Here is a 24,165-nt window from a genome sequence, read left to right on the forward strand (position 1 = left end):
GAAAACAGTCAGACTTCAGATGATTTTGGTCAGATGGAAGGAGGGAGGGGGGGGAATGCCTTTCTTTTTCCCTGCAAATAAATCATGGATTTTGCCTTGCTTCTGGCTGAGATTGTACAGTTTTAGGAAGAGAAGAAGCTATTGTGCTAGCAGGAGGAATTTTGTGTGGTTGAAGAAGGGAGAATAAAAGCCATCTTTCGTTCAAACGCGTGTGTGCGCGTGTGTTAGTTTCTCATTCTCCACCATTTCCTGAAAACAGGGCTTGGGGAAAAAGCACACAGACACATAACATTTTTCCATTAGCAGAGCAAGCGGGGGAAGGTAATGGGCTGGGGGGAGGGGGTGGTAATCAGAGATCTGCTTAGTCTTCATAGAAAGAAAAATGCTTGGGCGCCTGCTTTGCCATAAATTGCATCTGGTGGTTGGAGCTACAGCAAGTTATTAAAGCGACTGCATTAAAGTCATAATTCAGCAGGTCAGCAGCACGCTTCGCAGCCCCTCCTCCACCATCCCTCCCAGCCCCATTTTGTGCAAGGGCTGAGCACCAGCGGCCCGAAGCAGCCCCTGCTGCAGCACTTGCTGCGTTTTTCCCTTTGCCGGGGAGTCGGGGAAGAACAGCTGGAAGACACACGGTACCGGGGTGCTTTGCTTTGCACAGGCACAGGGAGACGGTGCTGCCTACCTTGGCCTGGCGATATGGAAAGGAGAAACCCCACTTCCCAAATGTAGCTTTCCTCAGGCAGCACGTGAAGGCGCCGCCGCAGCTCCCCAGCTCCAGGCCCCCTCATGCTGTTTAAATCCCTCTCCTGGCTTTCTGGCTGAGCAGTGAGAAGCGGGTGTAAAACACGAGATGTCAGCATCCCTGGGGGGGGCTGCAGGCAGGGGGATATCTGGTGCTGGTGCTCCGGCGGACAGAGGGACGGGAGCGAAGCTGCATCCCGCAGGCACCAAGATGGACGCCGGAGCAGCCGGAGCGGGGGCTGCGCGCAGCCGGCTCGGCTCAGAGCGCTCACCAGCGAGGTCGGGAGCTGGCGTGGAGGAGGCAGCGTATGTCTCGCATTTTGTGTTGGTAGGTTTGAGCAGTTCCCTGCCTCGCTGCTGCGAGGAAAGCGCCCTTCAGATGAAAGCTTTGATTTCGTCTTCCTTTATATATATAGGCACATGCAGCGTCGGTGCTGAAAGGTTCAGGAGACCCCAACAGCTTTTCCAGTGACAACCTTGTGCATGTGCGAATAGAAGCGATTTGCAGAATTAAAAAACAAAGCGGAACAAAACCAAAAACTAGACAGAAAGCAGATTTTCACCTCAGCATCCCACAATCCTCTAAAAGCTCTGGTTTGTGAGAAATCAAGATTATTATTGTAAGTGAATCACATGCAAAGATCCTTCTAAACATCCTCAGATGCAGAAGGTCACCACGGTCGGGTTTTGTCACTTTGTGAGCCTTTTCTCGCGTTTCCAAGAGGCAGCAGTGCCCTGAGCTCACCCTCGCACCCTCGGTGTCCTCGCCACATCGGGAGGCATGCTGGGCTCTGTTTGCATTGGCCTGGCTGTGGGGAGCGCAGCAGGAGGGGCCTTGCAGGCCGCAGGGCGCCTTCCTTTCTTCCCATGTTAAATATTTTCATAATGAATCTAAGGAGGAACACTGAAGCTGGAACTGCTGAGGTGACAAGTAGGTGCATGAGGTCACCCAGCAATGCCAGCTCAGGAAAAATTGCGGGTTTTCAGTGCTTGCCTGTGGACGTGGGCCTAGGGAGCAGCAGGAAGAGGGAGAAAGCAGGCACACCGCTGTTCTCCTAGCAGCAAGGACTTCTTGCTTAAAACAGACACGCAAATGTGTGTTTCTTCCTGCAGATTACATGTGCTAGAGGCGCTCAGCCTTTTCCTTCTGTTTTCCACCAGCAGTACAAGTGCGTGCCGTGCCGCCCGGGGGCTGAGCAGAACATGGCGGGTGGGTGTCCTCTGCCAGCGGGGCGCCGCAGAGCTGCCGCCCGGCTCCCTCGGTGCACAGCCGCGCTCGCAGTCACGACTACTGAGCACGAGCAGAACATGCCACTGCCTTCTGGGTCAGGATTTTGTATTCCCATTGAGATGTTATTATAGGCTTGAGATCCTCAGAGAATTAAATCTGCTGCTTGTCTACAGAATAGATAATGGCAGGGCACGCTTCCCACATCACTGCCTCCTGCCAATGCGGCTCAGTCCTGACCTGGCTACCATTCATGGCTGGACAGAGTAGAGTTCATTCTCTGTATCCCATTCATAGTTGCTGGCCTTTGCAAACGAGGAGGAATTTAAAATCTGATTTGATTATTTTTTTTCAGAAGAGAAACCAACCAACAAACCAAGCAGGAACTGAGCTGCGATCCACTCTCATAACTTCAAATAGATTTCCTCTATGCGACATGGATGGCAGCCGCTTTTGAGCGCTGCTGATCCAAGGAAAGCTTAGAATGAATAACACAAAATTAAAATGTGGCATATCCTGTACCCACACGGGGCTGCTCCATGCTGTGTGTGTTATGCAGGGCCACTTTGGAAAGGAAATACTTTTGCTGTTGCAGCCTTCTTCTCTAGCATTGCTCAGAGCAGTGCGTTTTTGTAGCTGTGGTGACCTAATCACGCAAGGAAAGTGAGCTTCTGAAGGGAGAATGTGTACGTACGTCTGAAAGCTCATCTGTATTGTGCAAGAATTAAAAGTCGAGAGCAGATCCTGCCTCTGCCTGCAAACCTCCCTCCCCAGAACTTGCCCCTCGTTCACGTGCGCGCTTCCCAGAACGCAGCAGTTCAGGCAAATGCTCGGCATTGCAGCTGTGATTGCTGTGTTTATTATTCCGGATACCACAGCAATGAGACAGACATTCCTGTGCGAGGTCTACGACTTTCCCCCAAATGTGAGGACATTAGTCAAGCTCACATCCCAGTGAGAAAATAGTAGCCCGTGCTATTTCCACTGTTACTTCCAGCAACAAGGGGGCAGCAGGGAGCCTCGATGAGCCTTTGGACTCGGGCAGGAGCTGACGGGGTTCAGCGACTTATTTACAGCCTCCTCTAGGCAATGATGGAGGAAAGCCCATTCCTTGAAGAGTCTGCTACAGCCAAAGCCCAGGAGAACACACGGCGTCTTCAGTGCTTCTCCAGCAGCCAGTCAGTGTCCTACCAGGTCCCTACAGTTTGCCTCGCACTCGTTCCTAAAAAATCTTAGGCTACAAATCGCCTCTCCTCAGCTAGCACTTCTGCTGTTTCACTTGACTCGTAAGGGGCAAGCTACCCTCCACGGGATTTAAATTGCCAGGAAGTCACCTGCAGCTTTTACACAGAGGAATTTACTTTGCAATTATACTGGCTCGCACAACTCGAGCAGGGTTTTGGGTAGAAACCAGCCTGCGGGTGCACCTGCACCATGGGGCAGAAGAACCCCAAATTCCATTTCATTTCCTGCGGGATTCGCTGCAGGGAGTGTAGTGAGCCAGCTCCTGTCCCTCTTGCTTCGGATACCGGCTGCCCACCTCCTCCTGGCAGTGCTCGGTGGGCACTCGTCACTCACCTGCCCTGAAAGGCCACTCAGAGCAGCTCCCCGTGACACGTCCCTGGAGGTTTGGAAGTGCTTGGTGTGCATAGCTGCAAAAATTCAACTTGGAGGGGCACTGCAGACGTGCTTGGGAAATGCACTAAGGAAGCGCAGCACGTGTTTCGTCCTGCTGTTTAGACAAAAATGTAGAGCAATATTTGAGAAGAAATCTGAGGGCAGCTTCACTGGTCAGGCCTCCGTTTGGCGAGAGCTCGAGCCTCTGTCCTTCCCCACAACAGGGCTTCTCAGTAAATCACAGCAGCTGTCCCTCCAGCGCCAGCAGCAGCCGGGAACACAAGGAACCATTTTTTCTCCCTTTCTAGCGTGGAAGCAACACAGGAAAGTCACAGCGCGGCACTGAGTCAGGGCTCTGCGGCACAGTAAATTTCTGAGGCTGCCTGGTATTCTAGGCACATCCTTACGGCAATAAACTCCTCAGCATCATATCCCAGCCATGAGAGAATCTGGAGCAGCTAAAAATACAGTGCCTGCTTCTCAAAAGCCTGCACACGGCAGACTGCTGCTTGTGACCTCCACACCCTCCTCTCCAGCACAGGCAATGAGGGTGGTGGGGATCAGCCTCAGCCCTCAAGGCAAAGGGGAGAGCCAGCACCATACGTGACGATGGGCATTGCACACAAACGTAGGAACAAACATGGGTGCCTGGGAGGACGGAGAATTTCTCCTCGCCTGGCACGTGAGAAATGACAGGTGGGGTCCGTGCTGCCCGGTTGTTTGAGGGGCGATTATTCCTCATTTTGCTGTACGTAGTGAAACACCCCAAAGATTCTGGCATTAGCGGGCACTATAAATCTCGAGGACACCACAGCTGTGACCGGATTATTTATAGCTCTGCTTTTACATTACCAAGTCCAAAGCATCGCACAAAGAGGAAGGTAATGAAATCTCCACCTCTCCAGCCGTCACTCTCTAATCTGAAGCGGCATTTCCAGGAGCCATTTTCACTCGACCAGGGAGTCTAGGAACAAACACGTTCTCACCCTCCCACTCCCTGTCAGACAGCCCCACAGCTGGCACGCACGTACACACTCACACATGCATTCTGGCTCCCCGTTTCTCCCTGCGAGATACAAAAAGTCTCATGCATTTGCAGTTTATCGCGTGCAAACATACACATCTCTTCCCTTTCAGTCCCGCAAATACACGACTGCAAACACATTCTGGGTTAAATTCTATTTTCACTTATGGTATGCAAATGTAAAAGCTGAATCCTTCCATTAAGATAACAGATTTACAACTGTGTAACTGAGATCAGAATATGGTGCTGACTCTCTCATACATAAATTTCCATAGTTGCTCCTGAATTTGTCTTTTTCCTCAGCCGCCTCGCCGTGCATTAATCATTCAACATTTAAATCAGCCATCCACTTGCTTCTTTTTGCTTTGTCAATGAAAATTGTTCAGCATTAATTATAAAACTCATTCTCTACTGAGGTTTTCTTGGCTTTTTTTCATTAGTGGGTGGAAGTGTCGATTTACAGTCATCTTGTTCTGCCTTCAAAAATACCCCGTGTACCATCTATATTACAGAACACGTTCCCTGGGTGAGAGAGCCTGTGAATGTGTGTGCGAGCTTGCGAACGTGTGAGCTTGTGAATGTATATGCAAGATCGGAATGCATGTGCATACATGTGCATATGTAGGAAAGATATGGAGATTGCCTTTGAATTAGAAAGGCTAAATGTTTCTCAGGCTTTATTGGACAGCTCGAATTTCAGCACCTTTCTGAATCTAATGATTTTCAGCCCAGCTTTACGGATGATTTCAGGTTACAAAGCAAAGAGTTTATGGCAACTGTAAATGTGTTCTAAATTGTGCATCTTTGATGACAGCAATACAATACAGATTTAGTTTTACACAGCAGTAAAACCTCTCCAGATTAGCTTTCATTTTTTATAATCAAAAGGATTGGACATCCCCGGTCCGGCACGCTGTGCAATCCTACGGTACAACACTTAATGCGAGTACCGCAGTGCACATGGTAAGATAATAAACCAGGATGCTGTAGCCAACAGCAAATCACAAGGCAATAAAATACAAAGGCTGAAGGATTTGGTTTATATGGGAAATATTTCAGTGCATGGACCGAATACAGTAAGGGAGAGGCTGACTGAAAATACAGACTCATTAACCGGAAAGTGACTAAGCGTGTCTTTGCAGGTATGATTTTCACAACTGTGAATGTTTTACTCAATTATTACAAAGCACGAACTATACCAGCACGTAAATGCTTTCTGATCTTTTCATTACATGGGGATGCTGCAACCTACATTTAACCCAAGGGGAGGGATGTACTCCAGAAAGAATTCTCTCTTTGGCAATCGTTTCTCTTATCAGTTGCACAGAAATGTCAGACCACTCCAGTTGTCAACCGGGGATTACAAAAACAGGAGAAAAGGCAACCAGGAGAAAACTGTACCCCCTGCAAAAATGCAGGATGGAACAACGAAAGATCTGAGTCAAGGAACTGCAGTAGCCTCCAAAGCGACAACACAAAGATGCTGGGATTCTGGCGCCAGTTTGGCCATGGTGTGGTTACGGCGTCCTCCCCTTCGTGGGGTTTCTGCTTTGGGAAGAGCGATGGTGCTGGTCATGGTGTACGTGTTATGCAGACACTCTCCCCATCCCCAGATCTTAATTCTCTCTGGGCTGACGGCCGCTGAAGCACGCTGCCTGTTCTGCATGCTCTGTGCTGGCGAGATGGGCTTGTAGTTTCAGTTCATTTTCCCAGAAGTGCCGCCCACCACAAAAGCCTCCATTGCAGCAGGCAGTAATTGCCCAAATTGCAGAAAACACCCTAAATAAAAGGCTCGGCGAAGAGATCAAGAATGGAATCAATCCTGAGCACTAAACTGGGGAGGAACGGGAAGCTGTAGAGATTGGAAGTTAATACTACCCAAGCTATATACATTCTGTGAAAAACAAGAAACCTTCAATCTCCACAACTATCAGGCAGTGTTTTTCACTCCTACTGAAAAATTGGAAAATGGGAAGTGTCTTTTTACTCTATGATGAAATAAAAATAAGAAGAAATAACAGTATTGAGTCAAATAACAGAGCATCTCTCCAATGTAATAGAAGTTGTGCTTTAGCTAAACACTCAGATAGCGAGTTGGGAATAGAGCCCAGGGTTTTGGTTTATTTATTTTGTACAGAGCTCTGCGTGTGCTGCTCTGATGAGGTTAGCACACAAACAAAGAGGCAAGACACGGTGTTAGTCAAGTCATATTATCTCTCTCAGTGATAGAACAGTAGGAAAAAGAAGGTGAGTTTGAGTCTCATTTACATCAAAACTGTTTTGTTCTCCTGGGAGAGAAGAAAAAAAAAAAAAAAGCAGCTCAAAGTCAAATCTGCATCAGGGAGCACCGCTCTAGGGTAGGTAACCTGGTAAAGCACTGCAGATGCAGGCAGGGCTCGCACAGCAAAGCTTCTGCGGTAGCAGGGCAGGCTCCCGGGTGGGGAGAGAAGGAGCTGAGGCTCTCCCACGCTCCCCACGCGGAGCAGGGGCTCCGTCCACATGCTGCAGCGGTGACACGCAGCCCCGCTCACCTCCCCTCCTCCAGCTGCAGCTCTGTCTTCCTATGGAAAGTAACACTCACTGCAGCTTGTCTCCCTGTCTGCAGGGAAAGAATCTATTCCAAGACAAGCACAGGTTTGCCATTGCAAACACATCCATGCTAGGGCTCCTTACTAGTGAGGCTACGCTGCCCAGAGGTGATCTGACACAGTACCCATGTCAGCAGAGCTGTGACAGACCTGGCCTTAGGTGGACACAAAGGTATTTTGTGCCAAATCCTGCCTTACACCCCTTTTACTTACTTTACAGGTCTTGCCAGCAGAGAGGAAGGGTAGCAGGGGCGTCCATCATACCTATTTAACCCTGCTTGTGCTTCATGCCTAAAGGAGAATTTGGTACTGTGTATCCAGATCTGCCTCCAAATTGCTTCTAATTTTTCTCCCTGCTTATTTTGGAAGGATTTGTCACCCGTGTGTATGCAAATAAAGCTTGCAGAGGAGTTCTGAGTAATAGGGAGAAAACAGCCTACCGCTGTTTATTAGGCTGCAGCTGACACCACAGAGAAAAATGCTGTTGGGAGATTTCGGCTCACTTCCTCCTGGACGCTTCCTGTCCTTCCACACGGTTACAAAACCGCCGGTGACAAAGCATCGCATCCCCGCGCCGGGAACTCCCAGAGACCCAGAACCAAGCAGGCCCTTGAGCCTGAGCTTTTCTTTTTCCAGTGATCTTCCAGGTCTTCCTCCCCTGGAGGTGAAGCACATGACAGGGCAGAACAAACGGAGCTTTTACATCCCTTGCCCATGATCTCCTAAGGTTAGATAACTTCATTCGCAAGACCTGTCAGTCCCATTCCTTTCCTAGCCAGGAAATCATCTGAAAGAATTTTTAATGCACTTGGATTTTAGTAAGATATTTTTACACTTTTCGTCTTACGTTTCATTGTCTGTTAAACCACCTTCGACTTCGAGACCTACATTTCTTTCTGAGTGATTCTGTCTTTTTCCACTTGGCGAGTGTCACATTTTCCTGCGATTTTCTTCTGGCATTTAAAGCAACAGGATCCCTCTTATTTACGGATCTCTCTGGGCATTCACACCACTGCTAATTTCTCGGGACAAGTGCACAGCCGCAGGGTTACTGCCCCGGCGAAACCACCCACAGAAGCGCACCCGCATTTCATCTGACCTCCAAAACCAGTGATAAATTTTGCTTTTTCCTTAAGTGAAAATGAGGAGTGATTCAAACCATACACAGAGCCGAGTTTTCAGCCACTCTACATATTAGGCATATACTAAATTTGAATAAAATCATTTGCACATGTGCAACCTACATTTATGCATGCAAATCAGGCAATTAGGTACAAAATTACCCAATTTGCATACATAATGCTAGAATCGAGCAAGTAATATGCAACAAAAACATATTCTATTAATATTATTTTCTTCTGTTCTGAAATTATAAGCAACTGGATTAGGATATACCAAGTTTTTCATGGCCCAAAATGACTAGTCCATTTGATGAACATTTCTAGGTCTACTGATGTACTAGCTAATTACATATATCAAATGATACCAGGTTTGTGCCATGCTTGGTAACCAATCCTGAATTTTACAATAAAATGTGCAATTCCACCTTTTTTAGGCTTAGAATTCATCTTAAAATCCATTTGCACAAGTACGTTTTGAGTGTATGAGTATTAAAGCACCACAGCACAGATGCCCCCCAAATTTGCTTTTGAATTCAAACATTCATTGAGGTTTTTGTTGCTGCTGTTTGTGCAATCCAGCTGCTTTTCTGTGCATACAAACACGCAGTTTGCTCGTAAAACCAGCTGCACACATAGGAAAAGAAGCCGGTGGAAACCCAGTCTGTGGAGTCTGGAGGATATTTCCCGCAGGAGCGTAGCTGTAAGTAGATACGTCACACCTCATAGATAATGAAACGAGAAGCTTTCCCTCGGCACACCAGCACCGGAGGGGGCCTGGCTTACTGGAAGGTGAGTGCACACCCTGGGAGGGCTCCGGTGACACCCCTGACCCTGACCTCCCCCTCGCTGCCTCTGCTGCAGTGCACAGGCACCGGCACACTGCCTTTGGTCGGCCTCCCTTGGCTGTGCCCTGTCTTGCTGGGAAGGCAAGCTCCTCAGGCACAGACCTGTCCTATTTGTCTACAAAGTCTTATGCATACTGAGGTGCTTTAGCTGTAGAATAAATAAACAGTAACTGCACTTCTGCCGGGGCGCAGAGACGCTTTGCATGCCTCTAACTGTTCTCATGGGCTTACCTCCAAACCTCTTGAAACGGTTTGTTACCATTTTTAAGATGGGGTCACCCGTGCTCTTCCAGATGAGGGCAGTCCTTTGGTTGCTGTCACAGCGTTACACAGCTCCATATCGTGGCACAAGGTGCTCCCGTTCCTTACACATCCTGAGGTTGTTTTCTGATCCAACGTGCCGATTTTACAGAGGTGAGCTTCCGGTAAGTTACCCAGTGACAGCCAGGTCTTCCCCCAAACATTTTGGTATATTTAATTTCAACTAGACAAAACCTGAGCAAGTGCTTGTGCCCTAAATTTCACCTGCTACTACCTGGCTCCTTCACCTATCACCAACCAGCGTGCCAAGTCCCTACTATTTTGATTTCTTTTCATGCTCGAACAGCGCTTTCCAACTTTTCAACATCCTTTTTGTTCCTTCTCCCTTAATATTTAAATTGCGAGCATTTTGGAGAAGACCACGTCTTTGTCTTCTAAAATCTCTGTCGCACATCTTTGACTGATAAGGAAATAACAATTACGACCATCGAGATATTTCCAAACTCAACATTTAAGAGCCGTCACCTAGTGACAGCATTGCCTTTGATTATCTGTTGCCTCTGACTTCAGGAACTCTCATTATTCCTTACTCATGGATGGACAGGTTGCGAGGGACCCTTCAGCACATGACCTGCTACCAGCTGTCTCACGTACTGTACTCGCAGTGCCTTTGCTGCTCTGTAAAGTTCTGCTGCTCCTAACTACGCAACCATCTGAATCTTATTTATCTGTCCAGGTTTATAAATGACCCCTGTCACAACAGTTTCTGAGCATCTCCCTGGCATTTAAAAACAGAAACCTCTGCCTCTCTCCCTCTCTTTTCATCCCCGCCTGCTGAAGGATACAGCTCGCCGGGTTTTCCTTCTTGCCTTTGCCTCTGGCACTTGTTCTTCCCCCAGCCCCTGTTTCAGACTGACTCCGGAACACCTTGACGCATGTCCCAGAAGAGGCACATTTCTATTTCTTGATCTTTCCTGACAGAAGCCATCCCCCCCTCCCACACTCAGCAATTTCACTTTTATTAAGGAAATAAATACCACGGCCAGTCAGCACCACCTTTGTACGCTCAGGAATTCATAAGAGGCACTGGAACGCCACGCAGGCCAAGGATATAAGAACATCTATAAGTGATGTATATTTTGAACTACGAAGGTGAAAAATGACAGCGGTTCCTCTGTCCCAGGTAATGCGTACTTCATTCTAATCCCAACATCTATCACGCTTCCAAATAAACAATGGTATTTAGAGGACTCGGGGCCTTGCGGAGTTTGCTCTTTGCACATATCTAGTTTACCCTCACAAATTCCCAAACAGGAAAAAAGTGTTTTTGTAGGAGATCCTGTGCTTATGCCATATACAAATCTTCCTTGAGGTATCTGTAAACAAAGCGGTAAGCGTAACCTGCCTCTTTAAGGACCTCTTTAGGGGGATGTGGAACAAGCCAGCTATGTAAGATTATCGGACCCAGCAGGGAAGGAGGCAGAGGAATTACAGGAAGGACTTAGTAGTGGCAGCAAATGAAATAGGTGAGCTTGTATGGTTTGCCTTGCTGGAGCAAACAGGCCCCTCTAGCTTCTCCCCCTCTAGCTAGGTGCTCAAAGGAGGACAAACTGCTGTCTGAATGGATTTGGGATGCTGAGACAGAATAATCCTTGGGGAAAGTAAACCAGAAGCCTGTGAAGCATGAAGCACGTTGACAGGCAAATGGACTAAGAGGAAACTGGAGCAGCTACATAAAAGATAATGGCAAAGCCAATAGTTAGATATATCTCCATGGATTCTTCTACTGTGAGGGAAAGATGGAGATGCTGTTTGTCTGATGCTGAAAAAAAAACAAACAGCAGCGGAGCAGGCACTCCTCCTGCCAAGTCAACAAAAGCAACAGGAACTGCAGCTTGCACCTCAGCAGGAAAGATTCCTGCAGCATTTGCTGACCCGCAGGCTGGGGAGTGTTGTTGGGCTGTAAAAGGCACTTTGGGCAGGCTTAGCCCCACGCTGATGGAGCTAAAAATCACCCTCCAACCGCATCTCTGGGTGCCGAGTGCTGCTGGTGTGGAGGATTAAAACTGAGGAGCTGCAGAGCAGCTCCCCAGCGAGAGGGGCTATGCGGCACGGAGCGCTGCTTGGCTCTTATCCTGCCCATGCTGAGCCTGGCTCCAGAGGCGCAGTCATTGCATCTGGGCTGAACTGCATCACGGGGAGCGTGCTCATTTATAGCAAGCACACAGCCAGGGAACATCACCAGCCATGTGTTCAGAGGCGAGAAGTGTAGCCTCGGAGTGACGTCTGCAGGGTCTGCTACAGAGCTGGAACTGATTGCCATTCCGGGCACTCTTCTGCAAGTAAAGTGATGGAGGAAACAGAGGTGGAGGGAATGAATTCATGTGACAGACTGGAGCATTCTGCTACAAAAAGCAAGGAAGACTTGCAGCGTGCCAAAAACCTTTAGAAGAATATTTTAGTCCTGCATCAGCTTACAGAAGGTCCTCCTGAGAGCAGGGAAATTCTAGTAATACGCAGCTGGCATGCAAACGTGCGCGTGAAGGGATTGCTCGCTGGAGCATATCTCTGCCACATGCCATTTGAGCCACATGTGGAGGTCTCTGTTCAACACGGCGGCTCTCTGGACCAGGCAGCCAGAGAAGTTCTTGAGTGGAGACCGAGGGGTAAAAGCTTGAATTGAGACCAAATGGTCTCAAATTGTATGGGAACTCCACCGTTGCTCAAATGAAAAATCAAGAGAAGTCTGGTGACTACACCGCTGGGCTTCCTTAGGGAACAACAGCCAGAAAGGCTTAAGAAGCTTAGTAGAAATAGCTACCCAGGCCCAGCCATCCTTAAGCGTAAAGCGCTGGTGGATCGGTCTGCACACTTGACAGTCTTGAAAAGAACATCACGGAGAATCCTGTGTGGTCATGAGATAGGTCCCACCAAACTGCAGAACTCGTTTGGACAAGACCCTAAGGGCAATTGCGTGTGCGCTGCTGGCGACTGATCCTTAAACGCTTGCAGCAAATAATATGGTGCTGGAAAGGAATCAGGTGATCCTACAAAGAGCTCATCTGAGGAGGAAACTGTGGAGCAGGTGACACCGTAGCTCCCACATCGCCGGACCGAGCTGCGCACAAAGGGCTTGCTTTGATCAGAGGAACAGCCCCGCTCTGCTCCTGTCATTTGGTCCTAGTTTGAAGAACTCTTACTGCCTTTAAGCATTTGTCATCTGTTCCGGGCTGGAGGAAGGACCTGACAGCTATACAAGTGCATTTACAGGCTGTGTGCCGAAAGATTTTTTTCCCCCTTAAAATATTAGAAAATAAATACTTAACTTCATGTAACTCTTTATTTGCAACAGCAGGAAGGAAACGTGCTTTTTTTTTTAAAGCAACTTTAATCTGGCGTTGTTGCTTTCAATGAAGGTGCTACGTATTATCTACTGCTATTGTTATCCAGTGCTATAAAGTTGCGCTGTAATTAATTGCCACAGCAATGTGATTGTGGCACATATTCTAGATTATAAAGCAGAGGGAGATGGGATGGGAGAAGCACGGAATAAAGACTACAGAGCAGAAACTGCCCTGCTTATTACTTGAGTCTTGAATGTTATTAGTCCAATTTGTTTAAGTAGTGTTTATTTGTAGGCAGTGTGGAGGATCCAGCCAGGCTGCACCTGCCTCCCCAGGCATGCTCAGACACAGCCTGGGATTGCACATCTTCAAGGGAGAGCAGGGTGGGGTTCCTTCAAATGACAGAGCCTGCTGCTAGGAGGAAGTTTCAAGCTGTAACTTGCAAAATATGCACAGCACACTACTGTAAAAATCAAACCATCGGAACAAGGAAGATCAGGGCGGAGGGCTGCAACTAATCATGCAAAAAGCCAGAAGGAGCTGCTCTTTGTCCTCAGCATGTGCAGTGCAGGTCTCAAGGAATGCTGGCGTCTCTTCTAGCATGAGGAAAAGACGGGTACACAAGAGCATGAGCATTTCCGTGCCACTTCCTGGTACTTAACTGTCACACGAGGCACTGGGCATCCTATCGAGGATGCTGAGTAATGGATCTACCTTAGGTTGCAGGTCCTGGTTAGGACGATGTGACTAGATGGCCAGGGATCACACGACTGCTGCTGTCCCTGACGGTTCCACCTCTTGCTGCCTCCCCTCCAGCACAAGTGATGCAATGAGCACAGCTGAGCGAGCACAGCGACGAGCAGGAGAAGAGCTGACTGCAAAGGGGGGAGGAGGGGAGAGCAACCACTCAAAGCCACAATAAATGTTTGCCAAAATTGAGTATGGACACTTACCAAGGTACAGCACATGAAAGGCTGCTTCCTTTTGATAAGATACAAGGAATAATCTTTCACTGAAGGAGATGGGACAAAAGAGATGCACCAACTGGCCTCTCTTATCACTGCAGTCTGAGTTCTTCATGGCGGGATTATCTTCACATGTAACAGAGAGCCAAGCGTATCAACAACGCTGAGCGAGTAATAAAAAATACTCCAAAATTTACTCCTGCAGGAAGGTGAGAGCTCTTTCACTTGTTTTAATCCTTTATGTTTTGTACCTTTTTTTGCCTTTAACAGGAATAAGCAGCAGACACTGGGAAAGAGAGCTCTAAGCACAAACGCCTAGCATATCAAGCTAGATCAAACAAGCCTGCCCCATCTTACTCAGTGGCCTATATTTTCCAGTAGCAGACCAGATATTCAGGCTTCCCACTCCCTCCCTAGTTCTGCCCCTAGCTCTGACACGAATCAAACCTACAGAAGCACCTTGTCCTTACCCCAGCTGCGTGCCAGCCTGGACATGTTCACACGAAAACCTGGGCTGCGCTATGATCTTTTCCCTCGCTACCTCGCTGTGTGCAGCGAAGAGGAAGATTGCCTCAGATAGCTCAGGAACACAGCGATTCAAAGCAACCCCCGTCCTGTCTTTGATTTGAATGCGCTGTGCTTTCCATCATCGCCAAAGGGGAGCTCCTACCTCTGACACACAGCTCTGCACTCTCCTTCACCCCGGCCCTCGCGGGGTTGCATCAGCAAGACCGGCTCCAGCCTCGGAGCTGTCTGGGGGAAGGACGCAGGCTGCGGGCACGTGGCGTGGCGCTGGAAGCTGGTCCCAGACACCTGTGTCGCACAGGCGCTTTGGGGTTCAGCTGTGCACAGTTGTTAGTGGCAGTCCCTTTTATCCCGGGGGGAGGCAGAGTGGCAGCTGGGGCAGTAACCAAAGGCCGCCATCGCCCTCGCTCTGACAGGTGACTCGGCTGAAACGCTCCAGCTTGCCCGGCTGGGAAAGGGATAAACACACAGCGACTGGGAGAGTGGCGTCGCCCTTTCCTTGCTGCAGTCCTCAGTCACGGCTAGCAGAGCCCTGTCTGGCTTTGAGCACCAAGCACTTACTCATGGAAGGGCAAAATGCCGTTGTGGCTTCAACGTTGGCTCGGGGCTGGCCCCCAGGGCGAAGCCCCCACCTCGCGCCGCTCATCGGCGGCCGGGAGGCAGAAGCAGGCCGCTGCGGCGGCGGCCGGCCCGAGGAGCGAGCGGAGGCTTGCAGCAGCATGGCTGCTTTCTCTGCACATTCCTCTGGTGACGCCGCTCGTTACCCAGCATGCAGATAACCCTGAGTCAAGGCTCTGGTATGAGCGGCGCTGCCAGGAGCTGCGTGCTCGGCATACAGGGCTGCGGTTTAAGCCGAGGTGAAGCAGCCGGCTGCGCCCTGCCTGCCTCCCCTGCTCGGCCCCGCCGGCCACCCCGTCACCCATGGGCAGCAAAGGAGCTTTCCAGGCCCTCCCTCCGCCCCACCGCTCACCCAGGGATCATGCCCATTGAGAAGCTCTCAGCCTAGTAGTAATCCCGACGAATTCAGCCGCTGCTAATAAATCCCACCCCTCCGCCCCTCCCAACCTGCCTCCATGCAAATCCATTTGTAGGTTACTTGAACAATGGCAGCGCTGTGATCAGCCCTCCCCTCTGGCAGCCCGCAGCGAGGGAGGGGAGGAGGATGATGACAGTGGGGAATTCTGCTCGGCTCCTTGAAGCTGCACAGACATGTTTCGTGTCCCCGTTCCCAGCCCCAGCGCCGAGGCAGCCGGGCGGGCGGGGATCGCACAGCACGGCATGGCACGGCTCGGGCCCGGCACTGCCAGCCTCAGCCCTCGCTCCCAGGGCACCGAACAAAGCAGCGGGTCTTCACGATGGAAAAAGTAATAAAAAAAAATGGGTTCCCCCCTGTAAAGCCAGCTTAGAGGCAGCGCTTGCCCCACTATGCCCAATGTATGCCCAGAGAGCAGCGGCAGCTCCCTAGGATCGGTCTTGTGGTTTGGGGAAGGGGGAAACCACAGACTTCTTGCTGTGGGGCTGCCCGGTGTGGGAAGGGGTTGTTTTCCTGAAAGTAAGCTGTTCTTCGTGGCCAGCAGCAGCTCACATCTCTGGGATTTCTTTGCGAAGGGTCATAAAAGCAGCAGCGACTGCATATGGCCGAGCGGGCTCCAGGGGGAAGGGCTGCGAGCAGATGCCAAATCAGCTGAAACCTAAGAAGCTTGACCTTCCTCACCTCCACCCCTGCTCCCACCTCCTCCGAACAGCCCTACAAGGGCGCATCGGGAAGGCCCGTCAGCAGGGGAATGCGGCCGCCAGCAGGCACGGCCATGTGTGTGGGGCATGCGCACACGCGTGTGCACGGAGCAGGGCACAGCCACCTCGGGGCAGCGGCACCGCCACCAGCGCAGGGCCCACAGCGCCCGGGCGGGCACAGCAGGAGCAGCGGGGCCGTGCCACGCCGAAGCCACCCAGCCCCAGCAGCACAGCCAGTCCAACCAGTTGGGGGGCCGTACTGGCCGGCCAGACCGGCGGCAAGCATCCTCCCCGGCCCGTTCGCTCATCTGGCTGCTCCCTTCTGCTTCTCCCTCGCCGGTTCCCCGAGTGGCTGGAAGGAGCTGGGTTTGCTGGCAGAAAGCTGAAGCCGCACGTAACCTCCCGGGCTTCTCCTGGGGCAGGCCAGCCTGCTCCCAGGGAGCTGGAGCTGCGGGCACGGGGCCGGCTCGCCGAGGAGCCCGGGAATAGCCCCACGCCAAGAGCACGCACCTAATCCTTCTGTAAGACACGCACAGGGGAAAAGATCTTGTCTGCAGCGCTTTCCCTATCACCCCATCAGTGGAGGCATTGCCATTCCCAGTCTGTATTCCGGGTTTTAAGGCAGGGACTGAAACAACAAAAGCTCAGTACACGCTTTTCAGACGCTATGAAAATAAACCCAGCAGTTTCACGCGGTGCCTGTTTCTACACGGGGAGGGTGTAAGCATGCCCTCTGCGTCTTCCAGGGGATGATTGTAAGGACAGCTATGTAGGTACAGAGCGATGTTTTGGGTAGAAAATGCATGCTGTAATGGATTCTGGTGGCTGAACGCCAAGGGGGAAGCTGTTCTGCTTCAAGAATAGCCTTACAAGAGTCAGCATTACAGTGACAGTTCAGTACTCTGCTGCAAATCTACAGGATGTGTCACTTTGGCAGAGAAAGAGGCTGCTAATGCACAACACAAACCACCCTACTATGAATGGAGAATGGCCGCATACCACAAAAAAAAAAAAAAGAAAGAAAGAAAGAAAGAAAGAAAAAAGAAAATGGCAAGAACAGGAGAAGAGGGAAGCTGCAAAGCAACTACTGCATAGTAAGCTGGGAACCTGAGAGCTCGGAGGAGACAAAGCCCTTTCCCTTGAGGGGGGAAAAACTCAGCTCGCAAGACACGTAAAGAAGCAAAGACAACCCTTTTTCCAGTGACTACTGCAGCTTCGCAAAGCTCTGCTGGCAGCCAGCCGATTTGAAGAGATTGCAGTTTCAAAACAATGTTAGCCCTGACTAGTTTGGAGCTCAAATGTTGAAGGGGGGGGGGGGGGGGGGGGGAGAGGAAGAGCGTGCTTATGTGCACAACATTGCTAAGCAAATAGGAAAGATAACAGGATTTGTACGGAAGGAGGCTCCTGATGGAGCTGTGTAGTATTTCCCCCAAATGGACATAACATCTCCTCGCTGCACAAACACTGCCATCTCCAACTCGCACAGAGCTGCCAACGCTTAAAAAACAAACATCCAGTGACACACATGTTCTAGCCCATTTCTTAGAAAATAAGGCTGCGAGGCTATTAAAAGAAACGTCAAGAATAATCTCACTGGAAAAAAAGAAAAAGAAAAAAAAACTTTGGGAAAATAAACCATTTAAATACTTCCCCTTTACAAGAAGGAATGAGAGCACAACAAATGACCACCTGGACAAATAAATTCACGTACACCGTTTATTCAGGCAAACATTGGGCTTTACCTTAAATAACTGGCAAACCTGGGGGAGGGGAGCGCTACTGTGCAATGCAGAAACCGGCCGAATTGCTGCACGTGAGCCTTGCGGCGGCTCTCCTTTCCCCCTCCTCGAAAAACGGTTCCAGCCTGTTTGTCAGCTGTGGACGTCTGCGGAAAGTGAAAAACCTATGGAGTGGGTTCAAAGAAACGCTGGCTAATATGCCCAGACTGGCTGCCTAATGAGCCAGAGTAAAAGAAAAGGTCACATGGCTCCAAAAACCTCCATACAACAAATGCCCCGTAGCTATGGTTAACTTTAATTAACTGCAGTATTACAATTCTCTTCAAGCTTATTTGCCACCTTTGTCCACTGCCCCTTACCTTTCCTTTGCCTGCTAAAAATCGAACCGGTGGGGCTCCTAAGTGGCCTTATGCTTCAGAAATCCTGCCTGATAAAAGCTTCTCAAGACTGCTCTTCAATTAAAGAAATCCACCAAACTGAGCTCTTCGTAACTCTAACTACTGATGACTGATTTCCAGATTACAAGAGTGGCTCTGTTTGTATAAATCGGGGTATTCACGCTCCTGTGACAGAACTAAATGTTGAATAGCCAGTAGTTTTTCCCTCTTGATGGCAGTTGCGATTCACACACAAATATTACTTCTCTCCTTGTTAGGTTTAACTTGAATTTCTTGAATGTCTACAATTCTTTTCTCTGCCAGTCCTTAACCCACAATGTAAATCCCCCTATCTCTTGATTTGGTCATAAACTGCTGGGTGGTAACTGCATGCTTAAAAATAATTTAAAGCAGGTTCAGTACAAATCCATACTCTAACTAATGTATAGGTTGGATCCAATAATTAACTCAAAACATTTTTGCTCTGCATTATTCACCTAAATTCACTACATAAGAACAGGATGTTCTGAGATTTTTAAGCACCAGTATATCACTAGGCAGAAAAAAATGACACAGATACACAAAGTTATGGTCTGAAATAACAAATATTGTGATGCAGAAGAATTAATCTGAGAACATAACCCCCCATATACGAAGTAGGAGGAGTATGCAGCTACACAAGAAAGCAGAGATCCATATGCACACTAAGCTAAGTTCTCAAGGCTTCCACCATTCCAGTTAGCCTTTCCACCAGGAAAAAAATGCAAAAAGAGCAACTGGATACCAAATGCCATCCAGACTTTTGAAAAGTACCTCTTGTGTGTATGTATATATATATATATATATATTTGAGGGCGGAGGAATCTTTACAGTTCAATAAAACTCAGAGCTCGTTGCTCAGACACTCTTACAGTTGGAAGATCTCTGCGTTCTGCTGGTCAAACTGCAAAGCAGTGCTGCCGGGTTTGTTTCGAGGTTGTTGTTGTTTTTTGTTTTTTTAAAATCTTTCCTCCATTTGACTCTTTGGAAAGGACAAAGTTCACATTAGGTTTGTTTGCATTTTCTAGCTAGTGTGAGGCCCGCGTATTTACTTTGCCTGTTGATCACCTCACAGGTATTGCGCTGCTCCCCAGTCCCCACAGAACGCCACTGTCACATAAAACAGTTAATTACACCAAGAATCACAAACGATCCTTGCCAGAGGGAAAGCATTTCAATTCAGTGCTTTACAGGAAGCTTTCTCACCTGAAAACACAACAGACAACAGCTCAGATCACCAAGCCAGTTCCCAAAAGCAAAAGCCACTGCCCAAGCGGGGTAGCTGCCCACCAGCTGCACCAGCAGCCGCGGGGGCTGGCACTTCCCACTACCCCTTTTTGTGCCCTGCTCGGCTACAGCCCTGCCGCACCAAGCCTACGGCCAGCGTCGAGCTTCGACAGCCACTTTTAAAATCAGCTAAAAGTATCAATCACGTGATGCTGGGGTTTTTTTGTTTTGCTTTTTCTGGTGTTTTGTTTTTGTGAAAGAGGGCTTCCTTTCAAATCTCGAGCCTTACCGAAGGGCACAGGCAATGGACGCAGGCTGCATTGCAAACACTGCTTGCAGCTGGAGAGCTGGGGGTGGGGGGGAGAAGGGAGGAGGAAATGAGATGCAGAAACAGTAAATAGAAATGCTTAGTCAGCAACTGTTACTGCAACATTAAAGGTGAAATGCAAATAGGCACCGTGCCAAGATTTAGATAAGTTTGATAACACCATCAACATCATCGGCTTACTACATGTATGCGAAAGTGTGCGTACAAGTGCCACAATTATCACAAGGAGCCAAAGGCTCTCGATATAATGGAGACTTTTAAAAAGGCAGCACGGCATGCTCACGCTGCCTGAGCTCCGGGAAAAATAAAGCTTGCTACTCCAGAAGTATTAATATCAATTGAATTTATTACAATTTACTAAGCTCCAAGGCACATTACAGTGTTCTGTTAACTACAGAAATGTATAAAGGACAAACAGAGCATGTTTCTCATGTACAGCATTTTGCTCTACTGTTCAAAAGCATCCGTGCATCAATAAAAGCAAAAACAAAAAACACATGAAGATTAAAAACGTTCAGATCAATAGAAACAAACTGAAACATTTTCCTTACAAACTTGCAACAAAAAACACCCTCCCCCCAGAGCCACCCCACCGTTTTGCAAACAAAAAACGAAAACAAAAAAAATAAAGTGAGAGACTAACACTCAGGGCTTGTAAAACATAAGCTGTCACCATTTTTTGTAGCAATTTTTTAGGCATCAACACTGGCCTTGGCAAAAAAAAAAATTTTTTTTTGTATTTTTTTTTGTGTTTTTCTTCTTCTTTCAGAGAAGTGCATACATTTACAAAAATACACACCAGCAGCAGGTAATCGCTAAGGGCTATTAACTTTGTACCTAGCCAACACACTGCCAAAGAAATGAGAACAGGTATTATGTAGTAACCAAACAATATTATATTCTGTTTAACAAAAACCAGCTCTATCCTTCAAATGAAGAAGAGTACATACCTTTGTTTCAAAATATAGAAACATACGACGAAAATAATGTCTATACATAAGACTAACTTTTGCAGTTTGTTATATTCACAATTCTACATCTTCAGGAGTCTGAAGGGATTGGATTTCCTATTCAAGGGTCTCTCTCCTTTTTCACTTTAACGTCCCCAGCTAAAATGGTAGCGATCTCGCCCTGCATGAAGGCCCAAGGCACATTGGAACCTACCAGGGGGCATTTCTCTCCGCTGGGGCAGTAGACCTCGCCCGTCGCCCCTTGGGCCTTGATGCTCTCTCTGGAACAAGGGAAGCAGAACTTGTGGCTGGGCACAGAGGGGCACTGAACAAAGTGGGTGTCCTCCAAGCGTTCGTGGCAAATGGTGCAGCACAGGGGCCCGCTGTTGGCCATGGGGGAGTCCGGAATGTTTTGGGGGTGCACTTGGTCCATGGCGGGGTGGGCGCTGGGGGGAGGAGGGGCCACTTGCAGGTTCATGTCCCCGTTGCGGGAAGCCAGGCGGCGCTGGCCCGGCACGGAGGCCGGCGACACGGGGCTGCTGCTGTTCCTGCGGGTGGACGTGGTGGAGTGCACCGAGCTGCCGTCCTTGGGCGAGTGGGCATTGCCCAGCGTGTCGGCCACCGACATGAGCGCGGCCATGGGGGACTGTCCGTTCTGGGGGGCGGACTCGGGCGGCGTGGTCCGGTTGGAGTGGGGCCCGAGGGGCGGCGGTGGTGGCGGCGGGGGGCCCCCGCCGTGCACCGCCCCGAAGCCCCCGGCCGACATGGTGAGCTTGAGCGCTTCGCTCTGGCTGGCCATCCACTGCTGCCGCTGCTGCTCGTCGCTCAGCTTCAGGGCCCCCTCGGCCGAGTCCGAGGGCTCAGGAGACGCCTTCCTCTTGCGCATGGCCCCGCCACCGCCACCACCACCTCCGCCTGGGCCCCTGGAGGCGGCGGCTGTGCCCTGAGCCCCGCCAGCCCCAGCCCCGGGTCGCGGAAGGCTTACCAGGGCCGTGGGCAGCATGGGGCAGCTGGCGTCCAGGTAGGGCTGCGGCAGCATGTCCGCACCCACCAGCTCCTTGAAGAAGCGCACCGACTCGGGCAGCAGGTCCCCCAACAGCCGCCAGTCTCCAGAGCCGTGCTTCTTCTCATACTCCAGGTACTTGAAGCCCGAGGAGAGGCCGCGGCCGAAGTCCTTCATGCAGTCCTGGTACATCTGCTTGGCCACGCCAGAGGCGCTGGAGAAGACGGTGCCGGAGCCGCTGGGGTACTCGATGAAGAGCTTCAGCTCATAGTCCATGCCCGGCTTGGAGACGGCGTCGAAGGCAAAGACGCGGCCGAGCAGGGCGTGATCCTTCTTGAAGCGCACCTCGTAGGGGGTGCAGCCGGCCAGCGTCAGCAGCGTGTCCCGCACGATCTTGGGCTTGCTGGCCCACTCCTCGGCCCGGTTCCGCAGGCTCTCGCTCAGCTCGGCCAGCGCCTCGGCGTTGCGCTGCTTCTCCTTCAGCTCCCGCTCTTGGTCACTGCTGGACACCGAGCCCGGCCGCTTGCCGCAGGCCTCCGACGAGGAGCCGCCGCTGCCCCCAGCACCGCTGCTGCCACCGCCGCAGGTGCCCCCCTGGGAGGAAGCAGAGGGGGCCGGGGGCCCACCGCCGCCACGGCCACCCAGACCCCCGTGCGGTGGGGGCAGCGCCACGCCGGAGGCGGCGGGCCCGTTGAGCAGGGTCTGTGGCAGCAAGTTGGGGGGCACGTTCAGCTGGGCGCCGGCAGCCCCCGGGGGCAGGCCGGACACCAGCCCGCCGTGCGTGCCGCGGCGGGAGGAGGAGGAGGACGACGAGGAGTTGGGGCTCTGCCGGTTGAGCTCCGGGGGCCCGTCCTCGGGCGGCTTGGGGAAGCCGTTGGGGCCCCCCAGCCCGTTGGGCAGGCGGGCTCCGTGGCTGCCGCCCAGGCTGCCGGGCGGCGGCGGGTACTCGAAGCGGCTGCGCTGCTCGGCCGCCGCGGCGCTGAGCCCGTAGCGATCCAGGCTGGACTGGGCGAGCCCCGCCGAGGCCGCCTTGGAGGAGGCGTCCACATGGTTGAGCTGCTGCTGGGCCGCCGCCGCCGCCGCCGCCGCTTCCTTGGCGGAGAGGGGCACTGCCTTGACGCCGACCGGCGGCGGGGGCCCCGGGGAGCGGCCGTCCTGGAAGCAGCCGTGCGCCCGCTTCAGCTGCCGGGCCGTCTCGATGACGAACTCGATGCGGTCGGCGCCCTCGTAGTTGACGCAGCCCCGGCACACGGGCTCGGTGAAGTCCCAGATCATGGCCCAGGGCATGCGGGGCAGGTCGCACAGGTAGCACGACTGCCGCCGGGACGACGACACCTGCGCGGCGGACATGGTGCCGCTGGCCGGGGCGCTGCTGCCGCTGCCGCCGGCGAAGGGGCTGGCTCGCTCGTCCCCCCCGGGCTGCGGCGGGGGGGGGGCTCCGTACCTGCTCCCGGTGCCCCTGGCGGCGCTGGAAGGGACGGAGGGGGGGGCGGCGGGGGGCTCGCCCGCTCCGAACCGGCTCCCGCCGCCGCCTCGGTCGGCTTCTCCCGCCGGGTCCCGCCGCCGGGCTGGGGAAGGGCTCGGCCGGCTCCTCCGGGGGGCTGGGCTGGGCTAGGCTGGGCTGGGGGGCGCCTTCCAGCCGCGGCTGCTTCCCTGCGCTCTCTAGCTCTCCGCCGCCGCTGCTCCTCCTCCGGGAGGAGGCGGAGGGAGGCGGGGGGGGGTCACCTTCCACCCGCCGCGGCTGCCCGGCGAGCTCGCGGTCCGCCGGCTGCCGAGCGCTGCGGCGGCTCGGGCGGCTCCTCCTGGTCCGAGCGCCGACCCGGGGCGGGGGCGGCCGGGGGGCAGCGGCGGCAGCAGCGTGCCGGGCGGCGCCGCCTGCTCCGCACTCACATCCTCGCCGCTGCTCGCGGTCCGAGCGCGGGGTGCTGCTGCTGCGCGCCGCCGCGTGTGCCTGCGCGCCCCCTCCTCCGCGCCGCGCTCCCCCCGCGCCGCCCTCCTCCCCCCTTCTTCCTCCTCCTCCTCCTCCTCCCCGCCGCTCTCCCGGCTCGGCTGCACCCGGGCGGGGCCCCCGCGTCAGCGCCGAGCGCCCGCCCCCCGCTCCCTTCCCCCCGGCCCACTTGTTGCGCGGGGCGCGTGCCCGCCGTGCGCGCCCCCGCCTCTCCGCGCCCGGGCAGCACGTGCACGGCCCCGCCGGCGTGCCTGTGGGGGGGGGGGGGGGGAGTGTCCCCCCCCGGCCGGGCGGGGTCTGTCTGAGCGGCGGGGGGACACAGGGTTTCCCCGGCGCTGTGCGCGCACGCGGCTTCCCCCCCCCCTTTAAATGGCTCCTTTAAACCCCCTCCCCCCCCGCCCCCGGCAGCCCCGCTCCAAAAACAAAAGGCGCAGCCTTCCCCCTCCTCCTCCTCCTCCTCCCCCCCCTCCCCCCCCCCAGCCGCCGCCCTGCGGGGCGGCCCGGCCTGGCACGGGGCTGCCGTTGCGTCACGGGCGCGCCCCCGAGCTGGCACGGGGCCGC

General features: G+C 52.3%; 1 protein-coding gene and 1 long non-coding RNA gene across 2 annotated transcripts; both read right to left on the reverse strand.

The window, feature by feature from the left end:
• Positions 1 to 1,062: 1,062 nt before the first annotated feature.
• Positions 1,063 to 17,303, reverse strand: LOC310900091. Its single transcript, XR_014584831.1, has 3 exons — positions 14,205 to 17,303; positions 13,484 to 13,860; positions 1,063 to 13,365 (listed from the first exon to the last, which is right to left on the reverse strand). It is a non-coding gene; the product is annotated as an uncharacterized lncRNA (long non-coding RNA).
• Positions 17,304 to 20,031: 2,728 nt separating this feature from the next.
• IRF2BPL (interferon regulatory factor 2 binding protein like) lies at positions 20,032 to 23,828 on the reverse strand. The gene has a single exon (XM_083837464.1). It carries the CDS (start codon positions 23,004 to 23,006, stop codon positions 20,775 to 20,777), a length of 2,232 nt encoding a protein of 743 aa, XP_083693590.1. The 5' UTR covers positions 23,007 to 23,828; the 3' UTR covers positions 20,032 to 20,774.
• Between the last annotated feature and the right edge of the window lie 337 nt (positions 23,829 to 24,165).

The sequence above is a fragment of the Anser anser genome (assembly GCF_964211835.1).
Source record: "Anser anser genome assembly, chromosome: 5".
In the NCBI taxonomy this organism is placed as follows: domain Eukaryota; kingdom Metazoa; phylum Chordata; class Aves; order Anseriformes; family Anatidae; genus Anser; species Anser anser.